The 21,208-nt window shown below is 34.5% G+C and overlaps 1 protein-coding gene across 1 annotated transcript; it reads left to right on the forward strand.

Moving 5' to 3' along the window:
- Positions 1-1,026: 1,026 nt before the first annotated feature.
- Cylc1 (cylicin 1) lies at positions 1,027-20,731 on the forward strand. The gene is made up of 5 exons (XM_045139891.1): positions 1,027-1,119; positions 9,218-9,229; positions 15,836-16,601; positions 16,728-17,671; positions 20,699-20,731. Exons 1-5 carry the CDS (start codon positions 1,027-1,029, stop codon positions 20,729-20,731), a joined length of 1,848 nt encoding a protein of 615 aa, XP_044995826.1.
- The last annotated feature ends 477 nt before the right edge of the window (positions 20,732-21,208 follow it).

The raw sequence follows: 21,208 nt of genomic DNA on the forward strand, positions 1-21,208 counted from the left end.
TTAACAGTTGTTCAGGGGGGAGGGGCTCATGAAGCTTCACTCTTCCATGAGAATTTCTAGGCAATTAACAGTTACCAGGAAAGAGAGAGACAATTTATATATATCAATATATATATATCATTTGAGAGAGAGGCAGATAGAGAGAGAGAACAGACTTTCCAGGGCCTTTAGCCTCTGCAAACTCCAGACACATGCACCCCCTTGTGCATCTGGCTTGTATGGGTCCTAGGGAGTCAAACCTGGGTCCTTTGGCTTTGCAAGCAGGAGCCTGAACTGCAAAGCCATCTTCCAGCCCAAGAGAGACAGTTTGGTTTTTTTTAAATATTCATTTATTTGAGAGAGAGATTGAGAATGGGTGCAGCAGGACCTCCAGCCACTGCAAACAAACACCAGATACATGCACCATCTTGTGCATCTGGCTTTCATGGGTACCGGGGAACCAAACTTACGTCATTTGGCTTTGCAGGCAAGCAACTTAACTACTACGTCATCTCTGAAGCCCCAAGAGAGACATTTTATTCAGTGGCATTGCTACTCTTTTGTTGCCCATGATCCTGTTAACTACCCCCAATAAACTCACTGGCACACCAAACTAGAGTTCAGTGTAACTATTTATTTTGGTCTATCATGGGTTCCCTATCTGAGGAGAATCGATCTTTTTCTCCACAGGAAAGGTTCACACAACACTTAATGACTAATGATGGAATACAACACAACAAAAGATGAGTGCTATAGAAAACCTTTGATAAAATTGATAAAACTTCTCATGCTATACTGAACATTGCTAACATGTATTTTTGTTGTTGTGATGGTGGTGGTGGTGGTGGTTGTGGTTGTTTTAAGTGTTCTCATGTGTTGCTGATTCCTGTAATCAACTAGAATTCTAGAATATGTTTGACATATTGGGTAGTATTCAGGAATCCTTCCAACCCTTTATAAAAAAAGGTTTTATTTCATAAATATATAATGCTAGCCTTTGAGTGCTTTCAGATTTAGAAAAGCATTTGCACACGTAGAGGAGCAAGAATGGGAAATCAGTTCACACAAAATACAAGGACCAAGCACATGTATAAAATTCTTGGAAACTCTGCGGTTGGGCAAGACAGAGATGACATACAGGTAAATGTGAAAAATTCTCTATCAGCTTGTGTCTGTAAATGTCAAAATCATGATAAAAGCCTTTGAATGAAGATAATATGCATATGTAAGAAAAGATAGTCCCCAAATTCATAAGGTTATTATATGAAAACTCCAGTGCCAGAGATGGTATATCTCTCTATAAACTGTTGGCCATGGAAGCTGGTGAGCTTCTCCCCCACTAAACAATACAGGCTGTTGCAACATTGGTTAATTACCCACCATAACTAGATTTTATTGCTAAAAATGTACACTTCAATACCAGGACATAGAAAAGTCAAGCTGGGTTTAACCTGGAAGCTTCCTTTGTGTTGGCTACTTTTCATAGTGGTGAAAGGTATTAAGTATGCTTCTGAGGGAAAATTGCTATAAATAATCCTCAGCTATGGACCCTGTGTGGTACACTACTAACAAGCCAGGCAATATATACTCTCTGGTATAATGGCAGCAGACTGTGTTGAGTATAATGACCTGCTTTCTGTTTGGATTTAAGGCCTTCTGCCCAAGAAGTAATTCACGTCCAGTACTATAAATGTAGCCAAAGTGTATGGGTAGAGATGTCATAGGCCTTACAGGTGAAGTGACTGCTGTTTTCATAAATGGGCACGATGTGTCTGTCAAATTAACTTCTAAATATTGATGCTTATGTCCATTTATTAGTGCTACTTATAGCTTTGGTCATTGAAGCATCCTTTGGCAATGGATGGTGGTAATTGTAGATTCATAACTGATCAAAGTGCTAACTAATGAGTGCTCAGCACTAAGTAAGATATCTATATTACTATATTACTCCACGCCCCCAACCTAAGGCTGAGAAAAACAGAGGGAGGAATGAATACAAAATAAGAGGAAGGGAAGGAGTGTGCTTGAACACTGTCTTCCAGAAATGACATTTCATTCATGAACTCACAGCAGCCATGTATACCTGAACCAGACCTGCACAAGATTGGACCCATCACCATTCCATTATGGATTAGGAAGGTATTTATGAGGCTGCACCCATTCCTAATGATTTATAGGTAGTTAATGATTGATGTAGACAAAAAGAGGCATTTTCTTAAATGATGTACCTATGTTGAAGTTGCTCAATGTTGGCATCATCACCTGCTGATGCCAACTGACTTTGTATCCAGGTCCTGAAAGATCAGTGCTAAGGAACTGAAGCTGAGACTGGGGTGAGTCAACATAACCAGGCCACACAAAGCTGTACTGGCTAAGAGCATTGATGCAATAACTTGTAGAATTTTTATTAGAATAGTTCTGTGAACAAGGTTCATACAGAGTTTTATGCAGACAATGGCTTAACCAAAACAAAGTACATGACAACTTCCCTATCTCAGAAGCAGGAGACCTTCTGGCTATGCTTGACACTATAGATGAATATTATACCTCCCTAATAACTGGAGAGCAGACACCACAAACACTTTTGCCAGCATTCCTGGATCAAGCACAGGTGTCCTTGTTCTGAAAACATAGTGTCAGCAGAATCGTAGAGTGTTCTGCAAACAGAATGCTTTTAATTAGACAAGCTAAATCTACCTACAGGTCATGCTCATTCCCATGTAAGTAATCCCTCATGCATGCTTCTATAAGTAGTCCCAATGAACTCAGGGGTTCACCAAGCTAGCCTTGTATAGAATCATTTCTTTGGGCTGTCATTGGTGCCCTGAAGTAAATAGGTATTGGTTCATCTCCCCACAACATGTTTATAGAACAGCTACTGAGGGTAAAGCACACAATAAAGATCAGTTCAGTCTGAAGCTACCCAGGGAGAAGGATGTCTCACTCAAAGGCATATGAGAAGAGAATATTTTTCTTATCTGGATGGGAAGCCAAACACTTATGTCCCAGGACTCACCCAGTGGTGGCATCTGAAAATCCTGAACAAATTTCAAATACTCTCACTTACTTTCTCCACAAAACATCTTGATCACAATAAAAGCGTTGGAAGAAGGAAATGTGGCTTGAGAGTAGGAATTGAAATTTTAACATCTTCCAACTGGTTCTCTCTTGCCACAACCTGGATAAATGGCAAAAGTCACATATGTTCTTACCTTTATGACCCTGACCTTTTAGGAATTGGCTGTGTTCCACTGAAGCTTATAAAAATAAACCAATGGAAGCCAGGCATGGTGGCACATACCTTGAATCCCAGCACCGGGGAGGGCAGAGGTAGGAGGACCGATGTGAGCTTGAGGCCAACCTGAGACTACATACTGAATCCCAGGTCAGCCTGAGCTAGTGTGAGACCCTACCTCAAAAAAAAAAATGGGCCCCCTAGAAGCTTCCATGTTTGATGAACAACTCTGAAGCTCTCAGACTTCATCTGGAACCAAAGGAAACAAGTCCCCACCCCTTCACAGATCTATCTGACTACCTTTTCCTTAAATACTCTATCACCCTACTTGGGACTGTTCAACAAGCCCAAGGTTTGTCAAGTACAGGTGAAAAGCCCTGCAGACCAACCAGTAAGAGTTCAAGTTCCTTTCTGTATGTAGGTCCTACCCACTACAGATAAAATAAGAACTAGGCACATTTTCAGTTGACCCAGAAAGTTTTATTGGTGATTTTCAAAAGCCCACAGTTGCTGAACATGAGGTCGCATACCTATTATCTCAGCACCTGGAGGCTGAGATAGGAAGATTGTCATGAGCTTAAGGCCCTTAGAACTACCTAATGAGTTCCTGGTCAGTATGGGCTAGAGTAAGCTCTGCCAAAAAAAAAAAAAAAAAAAAAAAAAAAAAGCCAACAGTCACCATTGCCCTCAGCTGGAAGAATATAAGTATTTTTTTCCACTGAACTACTTTTTAGATAAAACAGATGCCATAGTGAGGCAGTAGTCTACACATGACAGATGACAATTACCCATTAGGGGCTACTGCCATTTTCCAGCAGGAATGAAACTGAAGTAACAACACTCCAGAGGGAATTTGGGCATGAATTCACATGCCCAGGTGTCTAAATGTGGGGATGAGGGAAAACCAAATTAAACAAGTAAATTATAATGAAGCCATAAACCAGGCTGCTAATGTAACCACATCTGAGGAGGAAGTGAATCTTAAAGATCATTTTATTAGTCAATTAGTACTGGAAATCATAAAAAAATACAAAAAAAGCTATGGGTGCTAACATGTCAATTACACATCTTCTCAGGAATGAAAAGAGCAATAGAGAAGAAGAGAGCCACAATATTTGTAGCTCACTGTCATCATCTTTACAAACCTTGAAGAGACTGAGTTAATTGTAGAATATGTAGATAATTATTTTACCACAGGCTATTTAACAGTAATTTTGAGTGGACAAGTGTGTGAAAGTTTTTTGAGCAGGGAAGAAAATAGAAGAATATAATAAAAATTCCTTATTGAAAAGAGAAGCTATAATCCACTACATTTTCTTTACATTCAAGGTCTTTTCTCTATAAATGTTTTGTATGTTTGTAATAATATACTTTTCAAAATATATTTAATCTTGGACATTTAAATTCAGCAAAGGGAAAATGTCTATTAAATTGGCACTGATGTCTGGCTTATGTAAATAGCTGGAGAATGGATCCTGGGTGGGCAGGCTTTCAAGGAGGCATCTTCAGTCTCTTCAAGGTTTATAAAGACTGTGAGTGCATCCATACTTTTAAAATAAATTTCATATGTATTTACACACTGTAAAATATAACTAATCTGTACTTTCCCTTTAAATATCTCTATCTCACTAGAGAGGCACATGTGAGTCCAGTAACAAATAAGAATTTTATGATGTCTCTTTATGATGTCATCACTCAACCTTACCAATTTGAACACACCAGTGCAGATGTCTGACAACATATAAGCAGAGATGTCTCCTTCAAGAACGTAAGACCTCTTTTAAAAATAATTTTCAGTACTTTTAATGATTAACATGACCAATTTGGTTACATAGTTATATATTTATTGGTAAAGAACATTTATTTAATGGTCACTATTTTTATAGACTAAAAGTTTTAGCTTAAATAGATAGGAATTTTTCTCTTTATCTTAGGTACTTTCTTTTTTTGAATGTAGCAAATTCAGACACATATGTATGATGTATGACCATGAATGTTTTCTGTGTTTGAGTATCAATTATAACCACATACTGTTTTGAGAGAATGGGATGAATTAATACATGTGTAGGTGCTTATGGATGTAGTGTTATTATAATGTACTTAACAATTAATAAGCTTAATTTTATGAATAAGAAAAGCTAGCTAATTCTATAATTCTGATAAAATACTTTATGATCAACAAAATGATTTTATATTAATTTTATTTTGTAAAGAATCTAGTATATAAAAAGTTAATAAGGAATTAGCAATAATACCTTTTAAATGTTTATTGGTTATATCTTTCGGTATTGGTTTTTTGTTCATTTGTTTGTTTTCAAGATAGGGTATTACTCTAGCCCAGATGAAGCTAGAATTCACAGTTCACTATGTAGTCTTAGACTGGCCTTGAACTCACAGCAGTCCTCTTTCTTCAGCCTCCCCAGTGCTGAGATTAAAGACATGTGTCACTACACCGTAGAGAGAGAGAAAGAGAGTGCATGAGAGAGAAGCAAGAAGGGAATGGGCACAACAGGGGCTCTAGCCATTGTGGACAAACTCCAGATGCATCTGGCTTAATGTGGGTACCAAGGAATCAAATTCTGATCATAACCTTAATGAGCAAGTGCCTTAACCACTAAACAATCTCTCCAACCCTCACTATTAGTTTTTAACAATCTTATAAAATGTGTCGTTGCAAGTATTTCAAATATTAGGGTTAGATAAGGCACAATAGCTTGGGGCTACCAGCTAATATACATTTTGTTATGTTGAAACATCTGAAGGGTAAATACTCAACGATTTCTTCACTATTCTTCAATAGGAATTTCTTATGGTACAATCTAATGTAAAATACTATAGAAAACCAAAATGAAAGTAGTATGGCATAAGAGCCAGGATATATTAATAAGTAATTTATAGAAAAAGGCATGTAAATGTGTATAAACTTAAAAATAAAAATATGGATTTTGAAAATTACTTCACACAAGATTAAATTATTTGGTATTTTACTGTGTAAATGACATATTTTTAGAATATTTATTTTTTTCTCGGTAAGTATTACTTATAGAAAATAAGATTGAATATGTTTGGAGATAAACAAAACTGTATTACCTATAAGTAAGTTCCCCAAATTAGCTTCTCCAATCACTAGGAATTTTTACAAAGACGTGTTTAGCTTGATAATGACTATATCTAATCACCCTTCTTAACATCACAAAGGCTTCATATCTGTATCATAATTGGACACTTTTGCAACACATTGCTATCAGCAAATCTCTCTAGTTTGGGCGTCCTGTATGAATAATATATCCACTCTCTTTCCCAATTTGAAACTTGGATCTCTATCAAATATATTCTATTTCATGTAGCCTTCTTGGGTGGATGATGCTTTCATAGCTGCATACACATCTATCACTGGACTCACATGTGTATGTCTGTTTTGTTCCCCAGTACCACTTACAAATCATTCACTTTCCTTGCTTCTAAAAACTAGTCAGCTTTGAACACCATGCTAATAAAGGTTAACACCTGTATTTTCCGTTATGTTTATCATGTGACTCCAAGGTCACTTTTCATTTTTGTCATGATTTTTACAACTATTTTTATTTTATTTTAATTTGATAATTTTATATGCATATAATGTATTTTGATCATATTCATTTTCATTACACTCTCTTGTCCCTTTAACACTTCTATTCAACTTCTTTTTCCAGCTAATCTCTTTATTACTTTCATATTGTGTGTGTCTGTGTGTGTTTCTTAATATAAATTTTTGTATTAAATTAGGATTGCTTGCATGAGCATGGGTGGAGTTTATTTACTGGAGCATGCACAATTTACCAGTGTACACTGTTTGGTGTCTAGTTCTGATGGGCAAATAGAGCAGTGGCAAAAGCCTATATGTTTAAGGGCCCTTATAGCTTCCTTGAGTAGCACTTCATTATGAGCTATCTCTAGTACCTGGGTTTTTGACTAATAATTTATATCCTCTGGGAGCAGATTTATCCACCAATGTAGAAGTCCTTCATTAAAACTCTTTAAAATTAGCCTGGCATGTTAGCACATGCCTTTAATCCCAGCACTCATGAGGTAGAGATAGGAGGATCACCATGAGTTCAAGGCCATTCTGAGACTACATAGCGAATTCCAGGTCAGCCTGAACTAGAGTGAGATCCTACCTTGAAAAACAAAAGCAACAACAAATAAATAAATAAAACTCTTTAAAATTATATTTTAATTATCTTACAAAGTAGTTTGTTTCCACATGGTATTTTCATTCCTGTTCGTCCTACTATTATGCCATCCAGTACTGCTCATATTTAGTCCTTCTGGCTTTCCTATGTGTCTGGTCATTCTCAGTCTTAACATTTTTTGAGCTTCTTTTTGTCAATTACCTTGTATAGATCCTACCTCAGAGTCTCATTTCCACATAACATCTCAATTTCAAACACAGATTATAGAAAATATCAATTAGTCCAGATGCCAAATCTCTTTAGTACTAGTAAATACTGTCTATTTGCACTGTTGACATTCTTTCCAGGGAGCATTTTCCTGTCAATGACCTCTGAATATTAGCAAATTTAGAAATTTAGATGAGAATTTTCCAAGTGTTTAAAATGCAATGCCTTTTGGGCAGTAGTTCTGTCCTTGATTTTCTTTCTTTCCTTTTAAATTTTACTATAAGTAGCAATGAGAAACCATACCACACATCTAATGCTTGCTTGAAAATCTCCTGAACTCTATTTACTATTATCAGTTACAACCTGTACTTTCCATATAGCTACACAACACAATTTAGCTCAGTTTCTATTAGAGGATTCCCATGTATTCCAGTCTGTAATAATCTGTTTTTGTTTTCTCCAGAGAATTCATGGGCAGTGTGTTTAATGTTTATAGTTTTACCGATATTCCCTTTATGATTTAGGCAGGTTCACTTTTTGTTCACCACTGTGTTCACCAAGCTGGCTGGCCCATAAGCTTCCAAGGGATTATGCTGCCTCAACCTCCCTTTCCATTGTAGCTGCTAGGATTATAGATATTGACACATCTATAAGTGCCTGGTTTTATGTAGGTTCTGGGGATACAAAATCAGGTACACTTGTGTGACAAGTGCTTTATCCATAGAGCCATCACCCCACCCCCTACAACTTTGTATTCCTTATCCTGTCCCTTTGGTTGTTTTGTGCCACTATTACATTAGCTTAATTATTTTGACATTAAGATAAATCAATATATCAACTGCATTATATATTTTAATACATGTTTTCTCCAAATTTTTCTTATATATTTTCACTCCTTTTCACATCAAATTAAGAGCTATCTGGTCAGTACAAAAAAATAAAATGAATATATTGAGATTACATGGAATTAATATGTTGATTTAAAGAGAACTGCTATATTTATTTTTGAGCCTTCCAAACTCTTCAGATGGTATAAACATCCATTTATTTAGATCTTATTTTATTTTTCTTAATATTGCTTTCTAAATTTTACTGCAAAGGTATTGCACATCAGTGATTTGGAGTCACTATGACATATTTGAAATTTAGATATAAAAAGAGTATTAGTTCTTATTTTACAATTAGTTACTCAGTAGTGTATTGAAAAAGCTATTTAAATTTCCATTTATCTCAATCTTATTAAATTTGTTTTCAATTATAATAATTTCTCAGTATTTTGAATTTTATACATTAAACCGTTATGTTGCCTAATAAATAATTACACTTTCATTTGTTCTGTGTTCTAACAGTATTATTTTCTCTTGATTTATCATTTTTGTCTCTTAGTTAGGCCAAGATGTCCTAAACAATGTTAAATCAAAGTTGTAAAAATGGACATGCTTCTTCTATTACAACTTTTCACCACTAAGGATCACCTTTGTTATGTCTTCTATGTAATTAATGTCATTAAATTAGGATACTGTTTTATTCTTTGTGTGCTATAAATTTTATCAGGAATGTTTGAGCTTTTACCACATGATTTTATGTATTGGTATGATACCATAATCTTTTCTCTTTATTCTAGTGCCTTAATGTGGTAAGTTTCAAATGTTTTCAACCTGAAATTAGATTTTCTTAGTTGTGATATAATATCCCTCCTATGTGGAAAAGCATCCAAAACTGTTTAAGGATTTTTATAATTATGTTTATAAGATATAATTCTGGGATATTACTGTTAATGATTTAATCAGGTTTTGGTATCATGGCTATGCTATCCTTATAAAATTTGATAAATGTTCAAATATTTTCTATTTCTTGAAGAAATTTTGAATAATTCTTATTTATTCTTTAGGAGTTTGAAAAGGTCAAACAGTGATGACATTCAGGACTGGAGTGCTATGTGTCGGTTAGTATTTTAGTTATTAACCAATATCATTAGTGTGTTAAAGATTATTTTAAGTTTTCTGTTTGTCCTCATTTCAGTTTGTTTTCTTTTCCAAGTAACTATTTTGATTAAATTTTCAAATTGACAAGCTTTTATATTAGCTTTAATTACTCTGTTACTTTTACTTTATTTTATTCCTACGTATTTTGAATTCAAGTTGCTGTTTCAAGTCTAGTTCATCTTTTAAACTTTCCTTGAAATTTTAAAATTCAGAAATCCATAAAATCATAAAATTATTCACCAATCAGTGATCCTTGCTTTTCTGTTTTTATTAACTTGTTTTAAACAATTTTGTACATTGATGTAATGCATTTTGATCATATTCAACCCTATTATTTCCTATATTCCCCTACCACTCCCTCTGAACTTTTCAACTAGTTCTGCATCTACTTTGGTGTGTGTGTGTGTATGTGTGTGTGTGTGTGTGTGTGTGCGTGCGCGCGCGTGCGCACTTTGAATTAAGGTATCTGCATGATTATGAGTTGAGGGTTATTTACGACAGCTCAGGCAATTTAACCATCTTTACTTCACTAGAGAAAATGTCTCCCTCCCCTCAGCAACCATAAACTATCAGTAGCTCCATGGGAGAGTGAGGACTCATGAAAACTTCCCCCATCCATGATGGAACATTGACTGGCCCTATCTTGTATAGGTTTTCTTCAGGTAAAGACAGTTATTATGAGTTCATGAATCCAATAGTCAAGACATATGTAGAAAATAGCTCTTTAAGGCACTCTGCTTTAACCTTTGGATCATAGTCTTTCTTCTCCCTATCCTTCCATGTTCCCTAAACCTTGAAATGGATAATATAGATGCCTCATTTAAGGTTGAGCAAATATTCTCAGCACTTTGACCTGTTATGAGTCATTTTAGTAGCCACCACTTACTGCACAAAAAATGTTTCTCTGAGCAATGCTGAAAGCAACACGAATCTATGAGTATAAACAAATATTTATGAGAAAGTTTTACAATATGTACATTTAGCAAAACAAGAGCAATAATTTGCCTCCTAGGTCTTATGACTTCCCCAACCACAAGTACCTGTCATGAATTCCCTTCTGTGAAACATGGCTCAAATCCAGTCAGAAACATTTGGATAGTCCCATAACAGCTATGCCACTGTTATGCCACTGGGTACATCTTACCTAACAGGTCAATTGTGTAATATATAGGGTCTACAATTAAATAAGACTGTTGTGAGAGATTTTCCATACAGCAGCGTGCATAGCACCTTTCAATATTTGAAAGGTATCCAGCAGGGAGGAAACTTCCAGCTCAGTTCTGATTTGATTTCTCTATGTCCTGCAAGCAAATTTGGTGGTATATTCATAAATAAGGTCTTCCCATCTACTTATGATGAGCATCCAAGAGCAGTTGCAATAGTCTTTGTTATTTGGGGGCTTCAGAAGCCTATCTTGCATTATGCTTTCTAATATAAGTCTTACAGTAGATTATGAGTTATATATATATCATAGAGTGTTTACATGCTTAAAGTTAATTACTTATACAAGTTTTTGAAAAGAAACAAGAAAACATAACTAGACTGTAGAAAATAAGTCAAAATCAATGCAGGTGCAAAATCCTTCTCCAACAGTGAAAGTAACTACCCAGTAAGTACAGCAGTCTCCAAAAATATTATAGTTCCAGAGATGCAGCTCATCATATCTTCTAGTCACACTACCAAATTAATGTACTCTAACCACAGACTAATAGATACATTTCATATGAAAAACAAAAATGTTCAGGTTGGAACATTTCAGAAATATATGATATTTTATATCATATATATGATATAAATATATATCATAAATATATGAAATATATGATATTTCAGAAATATATGATAATTTGCTTTCAAGAATACTAGTAGTGTTTATTAACCAAATTTCAGTATCTCAGTCTTACTGATTGTCCAATTCCAGAGATAAATCATAGTTTGCAGGTCAATACTCAGGCAAATTTCTGTGTTTTTTAATATTCCAAATTAACTCAATACTTACTTCTAGTTGGAGGTAAACAACTGGATTACATTATTTTCCACATATCTTTAAGTATTTTACAATGATAGTAGTTATTTAGAATGAATGTGGGCCAGGATTTGTTCTGATATTAGACCTTTACTTAAAAAGTAAAAATAGTTTTGTAATGCATCTCACTATTTGATTTATTTTATATTTAATAATGATTATAAGAGAGAACGCAGAAGAGTAATCATAGTCTTACTGGTGATTATTCAGGATGATGATGATTCATACTATAGAAATAATTAAATATTTTCTTGATTTGTTTTTGCAGAGAAGGAGTAACCATCAGTACCTTTACGAGTTTCCTTTTGTGTAAGACTTTATTCTTTGAAATTTATTGATTTTTTGTTTTTTACTTTTGTAAACAACCAGTTACTAGTATCCACTATTAAATGTAAGAACACAAGCATTGCCATGTATGTCTGGTACAATGTTGACATATGTATATCTACATGCATGTATGCAGATATGTGTGTGAAATATTTCTCATATATAAATATAATTTATATATAACATATATTATAATAAAATATATTATATATATTAGGTGCTTTAAGATGAAAAATATACTTTGTTCTTCCTTACTTGAATAAATTGCTCTTGAGTTCAAAATCTAAATTTCCAAAGTCCAAAGCAGAAAGGGTAAATAAAGCTAGAGAAATGAAAGTAGCTTGTAAACAGTCCATTTATTGAATATTTGCAACTTTAGAAAAGTTCTCCTTAATATATTGAGCTGAAATCTGCCTACCATGCTGTCTGTTTTGCCTATTATTTCCAGCTTTCCCCTCAGGAAACATAAAGAGGCTGCAACGTTGCGGTCAAGAATGTAGATTCTTGGTCCAAACTATGTATGAATGTTAGCTCTGCTATTTACTGGCTTTGTGATTGGACCAAGGAATTTGACCTGTGTCATGTCAGTGCTTCCTTTATGCACATTTTTAAAATATCATAATTATATGATCTAATTTTAAAACGTTTTTCAAGGATTAAGTGTGTTGACAACCATGAAGTGCTTAGAACACAATCTGGCACATGGTAAGCACTAAACTGCTGGCAGTTTCAGCTGTGCTATTATCATTACAAATCTCTCACTACACAATTCATCTCTAGGACATCTTTGTAGCAGCTCAATGTGTAATAGCTAAGAGCTGGAATCAACTCAGATGTCCATCACAAGAAGAATGGATAACTAAGAGGTGGTATATCTATACAATGGAATTCTACACAGCAGTCAGAAAAAACGACACAATGAAATTTGAAGAAAAATGGTTGAACCTGGAACAGATCATTCTCAGTGAACTTACCCAATCACAGAAAGGAAATCAGCACATAGTCTCACTCATCTATAGCACCTAACCTGAATCTACCCAAGATGCCTTACATACCCAGCAAGCATCTTGTGGACTAGACAATAGGGAGAGAGGGGAGGGCAATGGAGGGGGTGGGAAACACATATCTATACCCAAACGGCAATGGTACCATAAAATTCTACAGCCTAAAAGGCAGACCAAATGGCTGAACCTTCACCAGGCCCTTAGAGGGAACACCTGAGCCACAAGACACTGGAGAGGGTATGATGAAGACTGACCTTAATCCTCTGCAGCTTCTCTCTCTCTCTCTCTGTCTCTCTCTGTCTCTAACTCTTTTGTATTAGTTATCTTTTTCTTCCTTTTCTTAGTGGGAACTGACCTATTATTCCCAATTATTTTTTACTTTCCAGATTGTTTGTCTGAAGACTCTCTAGTATGTATAGGCCATTCTACATAAAGTCTTTCTAAGGGAAAGTAGTACTTGGTTCTATGACACTAATTTCTGTGGCTTGGGAAGGCCATTAAATTTAGAGGGGTAAATCTAATGACAGCCTTTGGAACAATGGAAAGTTATACTGATCATGCTTAGCATTGTGTTAGTTACTGTAGAAGTTATAGGATTAATCATATGGTCTACCACCTAACCCAAGTGACATAAAAGAAATCAAAACAAATAAGAAAATGGCAGCCTTTGAAAGGACACAGTGAATCTCTATTTTCCATTCATATTGTTTCATAATATTGCACTTATTTGGATAACTATCTGGGAAAATTGATTGAATGTTAAAATTTAAAATGGTTTTACGACATAGATTCAATTCTAAATGGGAAACTTCACTTTTGTTTCCCCTACCTTCTGTACAAATAAACTGAAAGTTGAAAGGAGGAGAGCTATGCTTTGAGTTATAACTTAGTTTTATTCAAATAACATATTATTTATTCAAGAATGTATAAAATCTGATGCAAGTCTGGCTATTAACTCCAATTTTGTATTGTCCTCCCTCGTTTCAGTCTGTAAACATAATAATACATGGAATGATGACTGTTTTACTTTGTCATTTTCCAAATCATCTAAGCCAGGTGGTAAAAAAAGACAAAGAAGACTGCCAAAAGTAAGTATTGCAAAAGTCACATTCCCACTAAATAGTATTCCAGATATCATTGATTTTTACTACTATCTAGCAAAATTTTTAAGTGTATAATTTGCTGTAGAATAAATTGACCCCATTTCAAATTAAACTCTTATTTGTAGAGGGTACTTCACATCAAAATCATTATGAGCCTCTATGTTGGATAAGACGAAGAGCATAATTTCACAACTGGTGGTACCCCAGGAAAAGTGTACCAGTCGAAAATATATAAACTTTGAATCTCAGAGACGATGCCTATCTTAAAGTTTCAGGACTGTCTTCTTTTCTTCCATTTAGAGTTCATTATTCTTTTTTTTTTAATTTTTTTATTTATTTGAGAGCGACAGACACAGAGAGAAAGACAGATAGAGGGAGAGAGATAGAATGGGCGCGCCAGGGCTTCCAGCCTCTGCAAACGAACTCCAGACGTGTGCGCCCCCTTGTGCATCTGGCTAACGTGGGACCTGGGGAACCGAGCCTCGAACTGGGGTCCTTAGCTTCACAGGCAAGCGCTTAACCGCTAAGCCATCTCTCCAGCCCTAGAGTTCATTATTCTTGAAAGCAATTTTTCCCAGATAGTCTATTGCTTCTGTTAAGTGGAGTTATCCCATCCCATCAATCAGAAAACAGAAAAACTTAGATCCATAGATTACCCATTTTCAGATGAGAACAAGCAGTTACATTTATTGAAAGGCTTTATTACATATAGTGATACAAGTTTTATACTTCCCCATCATGGTTATCATTTAATATTATATGTTCATTTGATTTTTGGGACTTCTGCTGAATAACTGAAGCAATATAATAATATATCTATAATAAACCTTTGTAGCCACTTTTTACAATCACATTTGTCAAATGTGCCAGGGAGAGTTAAAAATAAATTATAATTCTCTACTATACATTTCAATTAAATATTTGTTTATTTATATTATCTTTTAAATTTTATTTATCCATTTTGGGAGAGCAAGAGAGAGAGAGAGAGAAGCAGATAGAAAGACAGAAAGGGTGTGCCAGGGCCTCCAGCCACTGCAAACAATCTCCAGATGCATGTGCTCCCTTGTGCATCTGGCTTACATGGGTCCTAGAAAATCGAACTGGGATTCTTTGCATTTGTAGGCAAACGTCTTACCTGCTAAGCCATCACTCTAGCCCTATATTATTATTATTTAGGGTTTTTTTTTGTTTTTTTGAGGTAGGATTTTCACTCTAGTCCAGGCTGACCTGGAATTCACTCTGTATTCTCAGGGTGGCCTTGAACTCACTGTGATCCTCCTAACTCTGCTTCTTGAGTGCTGGGATTAAAGGCACATGCTACCATGCCTGGCTTCCTATATACGTTTTTTTAATAACCCAGGTTCTAAAGTTGGCCAGACATATTGAAAACAAGAATATAAGCTAGGCACATAGACTGCAACTATCACAAGAATTTTCATGACAAACCTAAGCAGATCATCTTATTTCTAGCTAACTTGGAGAAGAATGGTATCCAAAATGTTCCAAATAAAGGAACTAAAAGAAGTCACTGTTAATTGTAAGGGAAAGCCCTAGATTATCCTGAGTCATTGAGGATTTACACCATTCCAAATATAACTTACTAAGCTTTCCCTGAAATCCTTTTACTTTCACAATAGAATCTCTCTCTCTGTGTGTGTCTCCTACACACAGTATTGAAAATATAAAAGAAGTACAATTTTTAGCAGATGAATGATAAAAAGATAAACTATTTTCAGGTTGCAAAGTGAAAATATCTAGCTCATTTACAAATGCTGATGATTATTATAATCTTTTCAGGAGGATGCCAAGTTAAGAGTAGAGGAAAGTCACAAGTCCCCTGCTATGTGGAAAAGCCACATTTTAAGAGAAGCTTTCAAAAAGTCATCTATTTTCCAAAATCTCATACAACAGACTCCACTCAGACATCTTTATAATCCCAGAAACCGTTATATACAGGAAAACCCTAAAGAATCCAAAACTGATGAAATAAATTCAATGTTTCAGAAAACATTCAAGAAATTGATGATGTTAGATGCAATAAATCTGGAATCCAAGATAATAGCAAATGATCATAAACTTGCAAGAAAATGTAAATCACATAAAGTTCTAACAAAGCCATCACATAAAAGGGAACCATTTAGAAAGTCAAATTCCCCACCAGACACAAACCTAGGGTCCAGTGATTCTAAGGTAAGCTTAAAAAGTGACTCACATGAAGATAAGAAAGACTCAAAAAATTCCAAGACATATACTAAATTCCCGTATATAATGAACAATCCAAAGATTGATTCGAAGATGATTCTTAAGGAAAATCCTGGTGAAAATTCAAAGACTTGTTCAGCAAATAGTTTGTATTTGGACTCATTAATGCATATAAAGCTACCTCATCTTAAGCACACATGTTTTGATAAACAGTTAATGAATTACTCACATAACAATGCAAAAAAGTCTGGAAAGAGCTCTGGTGCTGAATCTGGAGGCTCAAAAGATTCAAAGAAGAGTAAGAAAGGTTCGAAGAAAGATAGTAAGAAAAAAAGTGGAAAGAAGGATGCAGAATCTTCAGGTGGTGAATCTGGAGACTCAAAAGATGCAAAGAAAGGCTCAAGGAAGTCTAAGAAAGGTTCAAAGAAAGATAGTAAGAAAAAAGGTGGAAAGAAGGATGCAGAATCTTCAGGTGGTGAATCTGGAGACTCAAAAGATGCAAAGAAAGGCTCAAAGAAGGCTAAGAAAGGTTCAAAGAAAGATAGTAAGAAAAAAGGTGGAAAGAAGGATGCAGAATCTTCAGGTGGTGAATCTGGAGACTCAAAAGATGCAAAGAAAGGCTCAAAGAAGGCTAAGAAAGGTTCAAAGAAAGATAGTAAGAAAAAAGGAGGAAAGAAGGATGCAGAATCTTCAGGTGGTGAATCTGGAGACTCAAAAGATGTGACAAAAGATAGCAAGAAGGATAAGACAGGGAGTAAGAAAGGTGGCAAGAAGAAAGATTCAAAAAAAGGTGCTGTCTCTACTGACTCAGAATCTGAAAGGGGATCCAAGAAGGGTAAGAAAGATGAAAAGGAGAAGAAAGGTAGCAAAAAAAACCCTATCAAAAAAGAAGGAGCGTCTACTGATGCTGATTCTGAATCTGAAGGTGATTCAAAAACAGGCAAGAAAGGTTTAAAGAAGAGTAAGAAAGAGTCAAAGAAAGGAGAAAAAAAGAAGACTGAAATGAAGGCTGCAGAGTCTACTGAAAGTGAGTCTGAGGCAAACATAATAAAGGAAAAGAAGCGTTCAAAGAAGAAAAGGAATGATTCAAAGAAAGAGGCTAAGAAGGATGCAAAGAAGGACACAGAGACAACTGCTTCTGAATCCGAGGTGTCTTCCAAGGCAGGCACAATGAAGCTCACAAAGACCAAACGTACAGATACTGAATCTGACACCACATCTATAGATGTGAAAAAGACAGGATTTAGAATGTCAAGCAAAAAGACTACTTTCAGTGAGAAAGGGCAAAAACCTATGATGGGAAGAGTCCCTCCATCAAGAGAAAGACCACCACTTCCTCCATGTGAGCCTTATATTCTATCACCAAAGGTCAGACGAGTCTGTCGGTGCAACATACCTCCACTACCTCCAAAACCAAGATATGCTCCTTTGGTATGTTTACTCTTATTTCATTGTTTAGGAAAAATTGGATTTTAAAGTAAAAGTCTGAATATATGTGGACACTAATTCTCTTTTCTTGTAATATTGGCCAAATTTGTGTATTATATGTAAGGATGGTAGAGACAAATAGTACCCCAAAACAACTCAACCAAGTTGCCAAACAAGCTTTAAACATTTAAGAAATACACACACACACACACACACACACACACACACACACAGATATATAGATATATAGATAGATAGATAGATAGATAGATAGATAGATAGATAGATAGATATAGATATAGATATAGATATAGATATAGATATAGATATAGATATAGATATAGATATAGATATAGATATAGATATAGATATAGATATAGATAGATATAGATATAGATATAGATATAGATATAGATATAGATATAGATATAGATATAGATATAGATATGTAGGTAGGTAGGTATAGGTATAGGTATAGGTATAAGTATAGGTATAGGTATAGGTTATATGTATGTATATATATATATATATATATATATATATATATATATATATATATATATATATATATAGGTTAAAGTAACTTCTGACTTAAGGAAACATTTTATTTACTTACAAATAAGGTCATTGCTCAAAAATGGCTAACTACCAACAAAAGAAAACTAACTAAAATTCCAAAGGTAGATTTAAGTGAAACATAACAGTATCTTCTGGGAAGTTGCTGAATACAGTAAATGATCAATGAAACCAAATGCAAGCATAGCATGTAACATATCAAGATTTGGATGTGCAAAGTTTGAGTTATTTCATCAACACTGAAACTGACCTTTTAAAGAATACTTGTCCTTAAAGACAATGGAAAATAAAATTTAACTTTATAGAGACAACTAAACCTTCTCTGGTTTCTAACAATCTCCTGTAGGTTAACTATATCTTCTTGTGAGTAAACACTTTGTCACTGTAGAATATCTCCCTTTCTTAAACAGGAGATTACCTCATCTGTCGCTCTTTCCCAGCTAGTCTGATTTAACAGCAAATATAAATATACATTACTTTGGAAACATCTGCTGATGATTTGCACATTTTATTTTAAATTTTAATGTGATTGATTGACTTGTTTCCAGAATTTCTGTTTGGCTCATTTTTTTTTCTTTTTTTAGAATCTCAATTTCATTGCTGAACTTTTTCTCCTTATTCTTAAATTTCTCACCAAACTTCCTGACCTTTTTATCCACTTAAACTAACTTTGTTATCTATGTCTTAAATTTATTTACTTACTGCAAATATCTGCTTATTTAAATACTCAAGTGGTCATGGATAATTTTTAACAGTGGAAATCTGCATGAATTTATTAAACATGGATTCAGGATATTGTTAAATGTTTTAGAATTTCCATTTCAAATACCTCTCCCAAATCACAATTTATGAAAATAATTTGTTCCAGTTATATTTAACACTAGAGGCACCTAGTACTTTGTCCTAATTATTTTGAAGGCATAATGATGTAGGAAAAATATAAAACTATGCTTCAAAAATGCCAGTGCAAAGATATATTTCTCAGAATGAAATCAAGATCCTTTTAAAAAGAAGCAAGAAACAAGAGCAGATAATTTATACATGAGAGAGTACACATAAGAATTAAAATCATGAAAAATACTGACGACAGATAGAAATGAAAGTAACACTGTGAGATTATTTACTATCTAATAATGAAGCAAAATGTATCATAAATATATGTGTCACTTATTCATTATATAAACACATCAAATATAATTTTATATGCATTATCTAGGTAAGATACATCTGATAGCTACTGAGCCTTCTGTGACAGTGATATATTTATTCAGTACTGATTGCAGAAGGAGACCAACAAAGTCCTTTCACCTTGATCTAAGTCCATGTGGAAATATGTAGGAAGAGCCATAAATGAGACAAGGCTAGTTTACTAAGAAATTCCACTCTTAAACATGTAATAAACGGGGCTGAAGACATAGCTTAATGCTTAAGTGCTCTTCTGCACAAACATGAGGGCCTGAGGGGCCCTGAAACAACTCCAGTTTGAATCTCCAGAAGCCACATAAAACACCTGGACATGGCCATAAGTGCTTGTAACCCCTGCCCCACAAAAGGGAGCAAAAATCAGCAAGTTCCAGTATCAGTAAGAAACCAGCTCAAACAAGAATAGGAAAGACAGCAATGAAGTGGAATATCTGACATTTCTACTAGAGATGAGTGCCCCTCACTACAGGAGCAGAAGAGCAAGGGGCAATGCATAGGCACATGTACATGCATATACCACACACACTACACCACACACACTGCATTACACCCACACATAAACAAGCAAAAAATGTAAAAAGTGTTTGATAGAAGAAAAAACAAGCTGCATAATCATGGAGAGTATACTACTGTTTAGAATACTAGAACTTCAGGATTAAATTTATAAAATTATGGCTTTTGCAAAACATGATAAACAATAATTGGTGATGCCTGCAAATTTAGAAAGAAAATACAATTCTGTTTAGTGAAAGAAAAAATACCATAAGATCACAACTAAGAAAATCAATAAACTTTGTGTTGGACAAAGATTATACAGTAATAAAACACATGTAAAAATATTTGTACTACTTTTGTGGAATTCAGAATTAGTATCAGTTAGTACATGCTTATATTTTCAATTATAAAAGTTCTAATTTATAAAAGTAGTTAATAATAAAAACAATAACAGACAAAGAATATAACTTTTATGGACTGTGATTTCTATACAAAAATGGCAACTGTACAAATATTTATGAATTGCACCTTTCAGTGATCATTAGAGTTATTCAGACACTTGATATACATATCAGTGGAGTCCATCTTCAAAGACTGGAGTTAGTAGATTTGTGGTGAAGTCCAGGGAGGGATCTGCAATTTTAAGAGAAAATATTTCCAAGTTCTCTTCTATATATGTTTTGCTATATTCCCTATAATCAGAGATTCTTTATAATTAATGAAATTTTATATTTTATTTTTATATTCCATCTTTAGCCTGGAGTGGAATGGATTCATAAGCTGCTCTGAAGAACAGCTGAAAACTCAGTTTCATGGAATGGCCTTACCAAAACAAATGTGCTTCTCTGTTTCTATGGAACTGTAATAAACAAAAGCAAGTGCTACAAGTAACTGAATACCAAATGATGTTATGAGGAGTGTGTGTGTGTGTGTGTGTGTGTGTGTGTATGTGTGTTTGTTACATATAATTTTAAAAGTAATAATATATAGAGATATAGCTTTCATTTGCTAAAAGCTTGCACAACTCAGAACAAAATAATGTAGTGTTTTATCCCATGCTCTGAAGCTTCAATCTGGAATGAATTTTGAGCTTATATTTAAATACAGCAACTGATAGTTTGATGCCATTGCCACATTTGTTACATTTTTGGTTACATATCATATTAAAATTGTAGCAAAGAATAAAAGCAATCAAATACTTCTACATCTTTAAATTTAAAAAGAGAACTATATGTATATGGTAACTCCTGACAAAGATACTTTTCT

Source organism: Jaculus jaculus, chromosome X, assembly GCF_020740685.1.
Source record: "Jaculus jaculus isolate mJacJac1 chromosome X, mJacJac1.mat.Y.cur, whole genome shotgun sequence".
Classification (NCBI taxonomy): Eukaryota; Metazoa; Chordata; class Mammalia; order Rodentia; family Dipodidae; genus Jaculus; species Jaculus jaculus.